We start from the raw sequence: 13,911 nt of genomic DNA on the forward strand, positions 1-13,911 counted from the left end.
GGGAATATACTTCACTTCCTACACAATCAGAGATTTAAGGTTGGAAACTATATTACACTAGTTATTTAACTAGTATCTTTTTGGTACTTAAAATTGATTTTTTGTTAACTAAAGTGTCTATGCAATCATCGTATCTAATTATGAGTCCTAAAGGTCATTCAAGCCGCTAAGTGTCCATGCGATGGTTTTGTATTTATTATGGTCCTAGGATGTAACCTAACCATTCAACTAAGAAAATGAATCAAAACACACAATCGATATAAAAACAATCACAACAAACAAACAAATCAGGAATAGTAATGAAAGTGAATAAAATGGTGAAGTGCAGTAAAATAACCGAATACAAATTGGGCAAAGAATATAACATGGCCTTATTATTAAGCCCTAAGACAGCAATACCATGAGCTACAAGCAAATCGAATCCAATTTGTTGTTTAAAAAATCCATCTACCAAGACTAAACTATAACAAAGGTCACTAAAATCTCTAAACTATATGAATATCAAATAAATGAAACTATGCTAATTATAATACTAAAATCTAACAACCTAATCAAGGCCTATTTATCTAACCAATTTTCTAATTTTTTATTTTCGGATTTTTTAATTTTTAACTCATTCTTTTTTTAATAATTTTTTATTCTCAGTCCATCTTCTCCAGAAAACGCAAGCTTCTTCTTTTCCCATCTCTACACAGGACACTCTAATTCAAATTTTCCAACTCAAATTCTCGGCCAAATCTTTATCATCTCTATTCAAGTAACAAACATACAAAGTTACTTATCCAGAATCTATCAAACCATTCAAAATAGAATCCTCTCAACTACAAAACATCTTCCTTGGAAACCACTATAGCTGAACATTTCAAGATAGTACAAATAGTATATAAGCATCCAGAATTTGCCCAAGATCAACACGTATGAACTTGATCCACATACTGTCAAAAAAAAAAGAACTTGATACACAGAATCATTTACCCCCACCATTGATCATCTCTGACCATCACCAGATTTACAGTCTTTCAACATTTACAACTGTATGTTTGCTAAAAAGCACAAGATACAGATATCAAAAATGGAACCACAACAGAGAAACTAACTCAAATATCACCAGAGATCAAAGAGTGTATCAGTGATTCCAGTTCATGTTCTCACCACAATCGCCAACCACCAACACCAAGACATACAGACTAGAAAACAGAGCAAATAAACATAGTGCAGAGAGAGTCTCAACAACAGGTCCAAGAATTTGCAACAAACACCATTGCCCATTCGCAAGTGCGGCATATCCAGTAAAGATAATCATTTAAACATGACCAGAAGAGGATGACAAGTTTGATCCATTAACAAGTATATGACCGTCAGAATCTATACGATTCTATTCACATTTAGCAAACCTATTGCGGTACCAATTTAGTTTAAGCTCAGGCTCAAATACATCTATAGCACTTTGACGGATAGAACACAAAAAACGAAAAAAGGACAAAGATCAAACAAGCCACATATAAAGGAGATCCTCAGTCTATGAACTAATAGACACATCAAATGATCAGTACGACAGACAAGTTCATCTCAGTCATGTCAAAACTCTCTCTAATTGTTCAATAACAAGAGTTCATCTAACTTGTGCATTTTCATCGAACAGGTAGAGTATCTCTCAGCTAAGGATCTCATATTCAATATAAGGACACCATTTAGACCACAAATCATCACATCAGCATTTCTCTGTCTCTACACTGGGCGAAAAAGTAATGGAGAACAGGTCATTGAACTTTACCTTGGACAGAAACTGGAATTCTCGCTCCGGCCGGAACAGAAAGTCCTAGGTGCGTGTGAGAGAGAACCTTCATTTGAATGGGCTCAGGTTTATATCTTTTCCGAGTGGGCTCTGTGTTCTTCATTTTTATTATTATTATTATTATTTTTTATTTGTTGATTTCCTTATTATTTATTTATTTATCTATTTTTTTTTGTTATTATCTTGTTGTTTTTAATTGGAACTTTTATAAGAATGAACACTAGCATTGATGACCAAAATCCAGGTGTCGACAAGGGCTTCTTCAAGGGAGAAAAGAAATTAAGACACCATTGCCCCTATTCCTTTCTATTATTTCTATCAAGGCTCTCTCTAAAGTCGATGACTTTAAGATATTCTTCAATGGCTGTTTGAAATCTTCAATGTACTCCATATATTGCAAAGCATTCTCTGGATTGAAACTGAATCCCGATAAAATACAATTGTTTTTGGTTGGATATGAGGATCGATACTGTGCTGAGTTGCTTCAATTGAATGGTTTTAAATATGGAAAATTGTCTGTTAAGGTTTAGGTTTGGGATCTTTCTCTTATCCCCAGAAGACTGAGTGACAAAGGATGTAGGTCCTTGATCAGAAAGATTCCAACTGGATGGACCGTAAAAACACCTCAATTATGCAGGTAGACCCCAACTGATCAAGTTTGTTATTATTTACAGCTTGATAAACTATTATTGTCAAATTTCTACCATGCCAAAGAAGTTGACATGAAATGCTCAACATTTGTGTAAAGGAAGGTCAGAGAATACTCATGGGGCCAAGGTTGCTTGGAAGAGGTTTGTTTGCCTAGAATTGGAGTCTTGTTTCTTTGTAAATGACATGTACACTAAATAGGATATGGTATTAGTGAGGCACGGAACAGCCCCGCATCCTAAGGCCTGTGGCTGGGCACTGGCCCATTAGATCGCGGACCGTTAGGGATCACACATGATATAGACCAGAATAATGAAGCTCAGACACATCAATAGCATGCCTAGAATTACCTCAAACATCGAAAGCTCATAAAAAAAATCAAGCTAGATTACTGAATATTTTGATGACAAAAATTAGCATCAGAAAAGTGATGCCTACACAGGGTCATGCAATAAAGTATCTTACAATCTGATAATCAAGTTAAAGCATGAAATGGACTTGTGATCACAGCTACAACCCTCAATAAACACATGAACATCTAGGCAAAAACTGATCCGGATGTGCATCACGCTTCCTTTCTCAGGTCCCTTGATAAAATTCCATGATTGAAAAAGCAGTAAACGACAATGCATTGTCAGTCAAAGTGCACTGAATCATTTGCAGACACTTTATCGTCAATAACGTTCACACAAATCTCTTTACTTAGAGGCCTATCTGAACAACATTATGATTATACAACTTTTTAAGATCTAGAGACAAGATAATTACAGTTAGCTGTTTCTGACACCACAAAACAAACAGCAGAGAATCTTATTATGCTAGAATCTGCACCAACGATGTCACATCTAGATTTGCACTTTTCATGTAGTATACAAAGAGTCAGAAAACTATTAGTTCATAAGTTATTTTGCGATGAGTTCACCTCAAGAATGGGAACTATCTTGAACTGCAAGTTTGACTTTAGGTTTAGTCAAATGAAGAGATTAACTGACAGGAATAAGAACAATGGCCATTATAATTAAAATAAACCAAGAATCAGGAATGAAGAGCAAGGATGTTGTCTAACTTCATTTTGAAGACCTTTATATTGCCTCGTGATTGAATACCACCATGCAAGAGAATTTATAGCTATAGGTATACTCAATCGTCACATGAGCATCATATCATACTGCCACAGCAAGAAACATTGCCACAGCGCCCTAATCCGAGCCATTCAATTGTTAACAGGCTATACTACAGAAAGGTCTCACCATGCAGCCCATTTGTTATATGCACAAGTAACTGATAATCGTTCAATATGCAGCAGAGGTGCTTCATAATACTATACATGATGTACATTATGTTCAGAAAAGCAAGGAATCATAAGTTCAACGGTCTTACCTAGTTGTGCAAAGGCATAAGAAGATTCAACAGGAAGAATCAATGCACATAGATCTAATGAGAAGCCTGAGTAACCCGTGACCTGTGAGGCTTTGGAGCTGAAAATCAAATATTAGCATTCAGCATACATATATATAAACAAATCATAGATTCCACAATGTCATAAACAGAGAATAAATGGAAAAGGAGGGGAAAAAAGGAGAAGAGAAATGATACTTCATGTAACAAGGTTCAACAAAACAAAGAAGAAACATGAACCAAATTGATTTTATCATTGCAAAGGCAAATTATTTAAGGCCATCTTTTCTGTTTTAAAGCATACTAATTATCTCAGAGGCATGAAAAGGTTATGGTCCTATCAGTCTCTTGAAATATTTGCAACTGAAGAGCACAAATTAGACATTTGCTCGACCAAGAACCATATAAGTTTAGTAACTCACAATAGGAATCAAGGAAGAAGATATTTCTCTCTAACGAGTCTAACCAATGGATGATCAACTATTAAGATACTGCACTTCATCTTTTCCTTAACCAAGGACATGACATCCCATTTTTCAAATGGCAATCTGGCTTAGGTATACCGAGTCTAGAGGTAAGCTACTTATGATTAACAGGGTATCTGAAAATCAGCCAAGAAAAAAAAAGACTGGGCATCTGGAAACTCTATCTTTTGTTTACTGGGCCAATTCGACACCTACTTATGGCAACTCTGAACACCGCTCCCCTCAAGCAACTATACTTAGTGTCAGTTTGGATGTGTGCACCATCTCAAGATGAGCACTCTTGAGCACCTTATCCTTGATGGAGAAAACTTCTGAATAGGTTCTTATCCAACCAATGACCCACTAGCTCGATGCTTGCAATTTCACTAACCCTTAAGTCATTACAAAACTTTCCATTGGGCCAGCTTTATTTACCTGGGATGTGCAAATATTTCTCCACATCAAGGATACAAAAACATATCTTCACTGCAGCAAACAATTTACATATGGACAAGTGCGAGAGAGAGAGAGACAGAGAGAGAGAGAGTTGTTCAGCAAGATCTATAATCACCAAAAGCCCCAGCTACAGTTCTTTCTCTAGCTGGTTGAGAGAATTGATTGAAAAGTAGAAATAAAAACAGGCTTCCTGAATTCTTCATAATCAATATGGAAGGGGATCAGTGCTAGGAAGATCATCGTATTAGGCTCTAAAAGATAAATTTTTCCAGAAAGGTCTTTCAGGGAGACGTTGCTAGCAGACACAATGCTCACCTTCATTGATTGATAAAGAAAACTTTCTTTCAAGGGTAGAATTTCTCTATTATGCTCATAAAAGCCTCCTCTAAAGTATTTAACTATGCGTCCATTGAAAACGAACTACCAGTTCCCTTGGGTTATCTAATGTAAATAGGTGCAAACTGCATTATAATAACATTCTTTCGAACAAACAGTTCAACTTATTAAAATGGTTGATCGCCATTTATACCATTAGGGTTTCCTCGTTCATAAAAATCTCGCAGAAGAGAAATGGCTTCTGATGCCATTATACCCCCACAGCATTTGAAACCCTTAGATCCAGAATTCCCAATACTGCAAGAGAAACAAGAACAAAGTTGGAAACATTCATAAATCAGGCAGATGCATCCCAGAATGCTTTTGACTCATAATCAGATTATTAATCGCAATGTAAATATAAATTTCAAGCTCTAAAAGTATTGAGTTTTCATGGTTTATTCTTTTCCCTAAACTTTCTGTTGAGCTGCATCCTTGGTACATCTCTTGCTTCTTCCCCCAGTACTCGAGCTTGTTCTTTCAAAACTAACACTTTAAACAGATAAACAATGTCCATAATCTAGATTAGCAACTTCATGTACTGCTCAGATCACAATAAAACAGATCCTGTTTCACTACATCTTAATTCTATGTCAACAAAGTCGGATTAAAAAATTGATGAGTTCAGAACAACCTTAGGAAACATGAACTGTTAGCTCAGAACAGAGTCAAAGAGATGAAAAATCATACTGCAAACACAAGCAATACACCACAATTTAGCAGGCACATGCTCTCATGTATGCAAGAAGAGACAATTGCAACTATTAAACAAGAAAAGATATTTCTTTATCAAGTACATTGCCCATGGCCGATCAGAAAGCGTAAATTTTTCCTCATAGTTAAAATATCATACTTCTTTGAAGATACTATATATCTTGATTTTAACATGATAATATTAAAGACATCAAAGAATCTCACTGCAGTGAAAAAAGCCAGGAAGAAGAGATGAAGAAACAGGGGGGAGAGGGAAAAGGAAAAAAGAAACTAATGTTAGCTTAACATGTGGCACTTCCCAAAACTGTAAACTTTTTAGGGCAAATAAAGAATATAGAAATGTCTAACAAGTCACCAAGAATTTAAGAAAAAGGAAACAAAGCGGGAAAAGAAAGAATAAATATAAACTTGACTTCTTAATGCTTCCAGAAACACTTTCTTCCATTTAGACTAAGGAAAGGACAGAAAAGATGGAAAAAGTTCCATAAACCTCCATTTATTTTCGTGGTTATGTGTTGCAATATTCAACATGCAACAACATACAGAATCACAATGAACCCACATCCATCAATAATCAACATAAGGAATCACAAACCTCCAGTAAGCTTTAGTTGTCAATTGTCATATGTCACAATTTCAAAGTAAAGCTACATAAATACAAAACCAGCAGCAAAAGCAAGTTCATAAACTGACCTAATGCATGCCTCAGAGCTACTTGAATGCAACGACAGTATTGAGCCACAGCCTCCAAATTTATCATTTGCACAGCCATAATATACTTCCTTTATACCTAAAAAGGGTAATAGTCATCTAATCATAAATAAGCAAATTTTAGGAAGTTCAGTTTTATTTCAGTATGATCAACAGATGTACCAATGATAGATAATGCTGCTGCACACATTATGCATGGTTCACATGTCACATAAAGGGAGCATGCTGAAAACTTCTCTGCAACTTCTGCAGCCGAAAATCCAGTCCTCTGCCACTGTACAAGAAGAACATCAAGAGCTTCCATCTCTGCATGTCTCGTTGCCTATAAAAGCACAAGGAGAAAAACAACACAAGCATGTCAAACTTAGGAGCTTTGTTAGAGAGACAGTTACTCATAGTGCAGTTTCAACATAAATTTAGGAAAGGCATTTCATGAGAAATATTCTCCTTCAAGTTAACTGATTAAGAGTATATATAAGATTGAATAAGGCATATACTACATGAAGTCAACAAGTTTTGCTCACTTGAAGTTGCTGAGAATCTCACAAGGAAAAAGGCTTCTTATTGGATTAACCACCTCCACCTTTTCTAACAGTATTTTTAAATATACCCTTGTAGCAAAGGTGCCTTTGTTTTTTTTATTAATCTCCACAAGATACTAAAAGGGTCAAATATTTTTCACATCAACTATTCATTACTATGCATGAAGTCATTTATAGTAATGTATTGCCACCTCATGACTATAAATTATTACAGAAATAGACTATTAGATAAGAGATGATCCCTACCTGAAATCAGGCTTAAACTAGTTGTGTAAATGGTCATTGTATGAAGAACTGTGCCCAAGGAGCAGGTTCTTACATCTTAAAAGGCAATACAATGGTAATAATGCATTTTTAGACCATATAAGTACACCAAAAGTCTAGCTGAAAACAGCCCAAGAGAACAATGTTAGGAACTTCACAAATGCAGATAAACACCGTAATATTATTCGAGACAGAGCACAATGGTGAACGAAAAAAGTAAAACTTTGTGCATAATATTCTTAGCCATAGCCATATTTTATGAAGAGTAATGAGAAAAAAACCCCTTACAGCCTAATAATGCATGGAAAATTCCACTTATTAACATATTTGATAAGATATTATTTTATTATCTAATTAATACATATTAACGGAGAAACATAAAATGATCAACAATAAACTACAAGTGGATAATTCGAGGGTATTAATTCGGAACAATAACAAAGTGCCGTTGGCCAAAATTTATAGGAGGGGGTGGAGAAGCAATGATAAACATACATTCCGTGTCTCGTTAGTCCGGTTTCTTCCTGCCGCAACAACATTCCCATCCTTAACAATCACACAGCTGTTCAATCAAAGAGTCCAATCTAAAATCATTCGCTAATTAAGACTAAAATCCTAATCATCTTAATTAGAAAAAAAAAAAAACATATATGAAATGCACCTCATTACGGACAACCATTATCTTACCCAACTGGAACTTCAAGGCTGTCCAATGCAAGCTTTGCCTTGTATAGGAAAAGCAAATAGGTCTTGTTACTTGTTAGGAGAAAAAAATATAAGAATAAGAGTCAGAAATTCTTTCATGCATGCATGCATATAGGCAAATGCAAGAGGAAATCAGCATCACGTTTATGTCAGTATCAATATGCAGTTACTAAGGGAACAAATGCATGTCCCATAGTTATATGATCAAGTTCTTGCAGGTCCTGTACAATATACTGGTCACTAACTTCCAAGCAATGATTATCACCCCATGCTCATTTAGTATTAGAGATGCAAATCCCACCTAACGGTTAAACTGATATGGCTCTAACAACAGTACAGCAAAAACAAGAACTAATTTGGGAAACTACATGTTGCTCATTCTAGTGTGTCCTATCATGGGTATCTCAGAAGCTTTTCTCTCATTAATGAGGTTTCACTCAAACATTCAAGAAGCTTCCTGGAATTTTAGCTTCTGGGTCATTTTCCTTTACACATGCTATGGTAGATAAGGATAAAGAGAGATCCCTAAAACTATAGTGAAGCCCCCAGAAATCAGAATTGACCATCAGCTTCTTGTGATTTGGTCTTTGTTTTACCGAATAACTTTGGTAAATTCTGTGTTTCTCTTGATTTTTTCTTTTTCATATCCACAGGCCACAAGACCAAAGAAAAATCCACCTAACTAGTTATCCAAGGGCACAACCGATGTTCATATTATTCTCACGCTCCAAGTAAACTTCGTTTTCAATTCTCCCTAGGTGCCAAAGTCAACAAGTGGCAAAAGGACTGTCCTATCCCAGTGATCGAAGTTTCTCATAATTCAATTGTCCTGGCAAAGCTATCACCCACTGCACATTTTTATGACAGGCAAATACTACACATCTGCATTTCCTAGACACCTCAAAAGCACCCAAATCTCTCTCTCTATTTTTTCAGTGTGGCTGGTTGTCTGCTTCAATGAATGGTTTTGCGTGAGGGAGTTCCCAACCCTATAGCACCCGGATTGGCTCAGTTTTTCACCTGAGAAAGGGACTGAACCAACCCATGTACACCCTAATTCCCTTTGTTTCCCTCTCCCTCACTTGCTTTTTTAGTGTTTTTTTTCCTTTGAACCTAGACTTCACCTACTTCTTTCAATAAATTGCCACCTACAAAAACAAAGAAATAAAAGCTATACCTTCTAGAAACTGTTGTTGATTTTGCAGCGTGTAGCTTCGATTACCAATGGATTCACTATGAAGCATCCACAGGCAGCACTTACAAAGAAACACTTATTCAACGTCTCTTGAATAAATTCAACTATACATTCTTCAAGTTCCCATGCAAATTGTAGCACCAACGAATCGGATTCAAAATTCAGCTCAAGTATTACATGAACTCAATACAATCCGGCCGTGCCAGGTGTTACCTGATCGATAGCAAGCTGCATAAAACCCAGAACCTCAGGAGAGAATCGTTCACCCAAAGCTACATTATCAGTTTCCATGGCTTCGGTCAGTGGTGGTAGTCTGTCACCTCCAATCGCCGGTCTCCGTCACCTTCGATTTGCTAGGCTGTTTTAGGAAGAACTTCTTCTGTTCGTCGCATCCATTGGTAGGTGGCTATCTTCCTTTCGTCAAAGCTCGCTGGTGTCGGATGAAAGATAAGCAGTCATGATATTGAAAGTGGCGTCAACGGAGTTCGAAGTTTGCCTATGGTGGAGGAAAGGAAGGAGCTTAGAACGGGAAAATCAAAGAAAGAAGGTGGAGAGAAAGAATTAAAAACAAACAAAAAGAATAAATAGAAGAAAGAATTACAGAATTTTATTTTAGGATATGAAGAAGTTAACCAGAGTTAAAGGGGATTTAGCGAAAAGAAAAAAAAAGGTTAGGTGGTCATGCTTATTCATAGATGAAAATAGGTGATTATTTATGAAGTATGTGGTCCTTAAAGACCTATTATATTTCTACTATGATTGAAGGGTAGTTTGGGAAAGATGAAGATACATTTTGACTTAGGCTCTGTTGTTTGGAGGAAAATATTTTACCGGAAAACTTTCTTTCCATTTTTCAGTATTTGGTGTGGGAAAATAAGCTGGTCAAAGGAAAATGACTTCGATCAACTACCAAGTTCAAAAATAAGGAAAACAACTTCCTAATTTAAAAAGTGGAAGTCATATTCCAAAAAAGTACGAGGACTATTCTTACCCAAGTTTTTGACGGATGACTAAGTATAAAAAGTATAAAAAGGTTTCTTTCAGGCATATGCACTCAAGTGAGGATGCATTTTCAATTGAGGACCACATAATTCTATACACAAAGCTAGCATAAACTGCTCAAATGGGAAAATTGTGTTTCGATGTGATTCACAATTTGATGTGCACCAAACTAGCAGTACGTCATCACACACCAATATAAAGCAGGACAAGCCCTCTCACAAATCATGTTCAACCACGAATGAAGCAGGACATTACGCAACACCAGTGCAGTCACAGAATCTGTAAATTCTCCGCTCGTTCAAGGTCCTCTCCACATCATCTCTAATATACTGTCGTCATCTCTAGCACACATTCACAAAAGACGATTATCCGATGAGATATTCAACTCAATTTTCTTTGGGGAATTTTAACGAACACCTGGCGGGCTAATCGTAGCAACCACCACAAGATGAAATTACCCCCCCAAATTCTAGCCATCTCCATAGAATCAGTCCCATTACACAAATCTAAACACCCCCAAACATCATAAACTCAAAATCATCATATAAAACGGCTTAAGAGACTCAGACATGTGGTGGGTCGCCAAGATCAGAACAACAAAGAACAAGAAGAACGACCGCCGCGGGGAGGGGGGGGTGTGCGTGCTCGAGTCAAGGACAGTCAACAACGAAAGAGACAAGAAAGACGCACCTGTAGCGCTCAGCTCAATGGCACACCGCAGAGAGAGAGAGTCGCAGTGGCAGAGGAAGAATCGTGAGGGAGGGAGTCGCTGTGGAAGACAGCCGCTAGAGTTTCGAGGAAGAGGGTGGAATCGTGAGTGAGGGTTGACCTTACTTTCGAGGTCAACTTTTAAGGTTTGCTCCATCAAAGGCAATGCAATTTCCTAAACGGATAATATCACGAAAAATCTTAAATTAGTATGTCTATGATAAATTTATCACATATTAACTTTCTAATCACAAAAACTCTTAGAATGGTACATCTGTGACTAATTTATTTCAAACTAATTTTTTGACAGCCAAAAACTCCAAACAGGTACATGTAACAAATTTACCCTTTGTTAATTTGGATTAATAGTACGAAAAATTACAAATTGATAAACATGTGATAAACGGAAAGGTAAAACCTCACACCGTTACATATGTCAATTGCCACGTCTTATCAAACTCAGTAATTTGACAGTAAAATTTAACGGAAACTAACGGAGAGTAAATTCATCACAGGTGTACCAAATTTGGGTTTTTGATGGTCAATAAATTAATTTAAAGTAAAATTGTCACAGGTGTACGGATTTTCGTGGTATTAAATCTTTCCTAAATATACTCTATGGCCATCTTGATGTCACGATATCGAGTAAGAGCATGCATTCGGTCCGGTTCAACTCGAAATCAAATCAAACTATTGATTTTAGGTTCTCAGAACAAAAATTACTTTTGAACCGATCGAGAATCGAACTTGGTCTTCAACATAAATAAATAATATAACAACTTGACCAGCATATGATGAATGTTTATATTTTATTATACGAATTTTGAGATTTTACACAATATAAAATAAAATAAAAAAAATTAGACTCGATGATTCCGTTCCCGATTTCAAAATTTTGGAACTAGGATCGGTTTCTAATTATCTCCCCTAATATTGGGAGAAGTCAGGAAAGGTGCTATTAGAATGTGTTTCGTGCCAAACAACATTTCTCTCAAATTGCTCCCCAATGCACTTTTCGATTACGATTTACCAAGCAGTCTTTGCAATTTCCTAAGGCTTTTCCCAAAAGCCGAAAAACTAGAGAAAATACCATAACTTCACTATCACCAAGCCAGCATAAAAGAAAACAGCCGGTAGGCAGAAAAAGACCATACAAATATTAAGAGCATAAACAAGGTAATTATGTATATCTATCACCTTCCCTATCGATTACTTCTTGCCTATAAAATATCTCAGTTCTTTTATTAGTTTTCTCGGCAATCAAGCTACAAGGAAAATAGTTGAGATTGAGATGAAACAGTCGAAGTTGATAATAGAAAACTATGGAAAACGGTGAAATGTGAAGTCATTCATAAAAGTTTACATTCGTGATGCTAGCACCGTTTTTTCGAGTATATAGCACAACACGAATTTCACAATTAACATGTTCTATTGCTCGAGGGAAAAACATCAAAATCCTTTGAATTGAATATGATTTAAGTAGTACCTGACTCGCTTTGTCCGATTTGTCAGAAGACCCCCGAAACTACTGAACATATTTTCGCCCTCTGCAACTGGACCAAAGCAATCTGGTCGATCGAAAACTAAATGTGCAGGCATCTCCGATGAACATAACAAGGATAGACAAATGGGTAGATGAAGTGCTTATATCAAGAGCCGGTCCTTCTTCTCAATTCTATGGCTAATTTGGAAAGAGCAAAACGCATTTGTATTCCGAATAGACGATCCAACCCGGAAACCATTGTTGAAGATGCCCAAACACTAACCAACACCTTCCGCCGGTGGAACATTCATGCGCCGAATCGGTGGACGGAGAAGAAAATGCTACCCGAGCAATGGTCGCCACCAGCAAAGAAGGGGGTATGGAGATTCAACTTGGATGGGTCTTGGATCGACGGCTCAAGAGGATCGGCGGCGGGAGTGTGTCAAGATTAGGGAGTGATAATGGCTGGATTTGCAAAGAATTTTGCAGCTTCTTCAGCCCTTGAGATCGAAGCTCTAGCGCTGAAGGAAGCGTTGGAGTGGCTGGTAAATACCACCGAACTTAGGCAAAATGGCGTGCTGCACGTGGAAGTTTTGACAAATAATGAAGCTATGGTTAAATTCTCAGCTGAACCAAGCCAAAGCCCATGGTACCTAAGGAGTTTTTTTTAGGATTGCAAAGAATTATTAGCTCATTTGAAAAGCGTTTCCTTAGCCCACTGCTCACGGGAAGCCAACAAAGTTGCATTGGACCGCGAAGGCCAATCGGAAAAGGATACTCCCATGTAATTGGCTATCTAAGCCACCCCAACACCTTTAGGATTTATTATGCCTTGACTCTTGTCTTCAACACTTGTTAAGTACCACTTTGAATGAATGAACGAAATGGTATCTAGTTGGACCAAAATATATATATATATGATTTAAGTAGAGCTCCATTGTGTTTCCTCATTTACACTAGTTGTAAGTGCAGTAAGAAATCCTAAATCTCGTGCAATGTGTAATTGAGTTCTAAACTTTTCAATTGTTTCAATTAAATTGTATAACTTCTTTAAAAAGTGCACTTAAACCTTACCAATAAGGGTTAATACCAAGAAAAATCCCAAACTGATACACTTATGATAAATTTATCCTATGTTAGTTTTCGTTAAATTTTATTGTCAAATTACTAGATTAAATGACACGTGTCAATTGATAGATGTACTAGTTTGGGGTTTTACCCTCCGTTTATCACAGGTATACAAGTTTGTGATTTTTTTTGTATTAATTCAATTTAACGGAAGGTAAATTTGTTACAAGTGTACTATTTTGGGGTTTTTTGCGATCAAAAAATTAGTTTTGGGTAAATTTATCACAAGTGTACCAATTGAGGTTTTTTTGTTATCAAAAAATTAATTTTTGGTGAATTTGTCACATATATATCAGTTTGGGGTTTTTTGTGGTATTAACCCT

General features: G+C 36.5%; 1 protein-coding gene across 2 annotated transcripts; it reads right to left on the minus strand.

Moving 5' to 3' along the window:
• Positions 1–2,803: 2,803 nt before the first annotated feature.
• LOC115661648 (tRNA-specific adenosine deaminase TAD2-like) lies at positions 2,804–9,780 on the minus strand. 2 transcript variants are annotated; one of them, XM_056310269.1, is made up of 8 exons: positions 9,481–9,780; positions 8,055–8,092; positions 7,863–7,929; positions 6,724–6,883; positions 6,544–6,640; positions 5,291–5,394; positions 3,824–3,921; positions 2,804–3,030 (listed from the first exon to the last, which is right to left on the minus strand). In XM_056310269.1, exons 1-7 carry the CDS (start codon positions 9,556–9,558, stop codon positions 3,878–3,880), a joined length of 588 nt encoding a protein of 195 aa, XP_056166244.1. In that variant the 5' UTR covers positions 9,559–9,780; the 3' UTR covers positions 2,804–3,030; positions 3,824–3,877. The 2 variants fall into 2 exon arrangements, with proteins under 2 accessions (XP_056166244.1, XP_056166248.1); XM_056310273.1 differs by lacking the exons at positions 8,055–8,092; positions 9,481–9,780 and adding an exon at positions 8,029–8,051.
• Between the last annotated feature and the right edge of the window lie 4,131 nt (positions 9,781–13,911).

The sequence above is a fragment of the Syzygium oleosum genome, unplaced genomic scaffold (genome assembly GCF_021117445.2).
Source record: "Syzygium oleosum isolate NSW1041296 unplaced genomic scaffold, Sole_v2.1 Sole_v2.01, whole genome shotgun sequence".
In the NCBI taxonomy this organism is placed as follows: Eukaryota; Viridiplantae; Streptophyta; class Magnoliopsida; order Myrtales; family Myrtaceae; genus Syzygium; species Syzygium oleosum.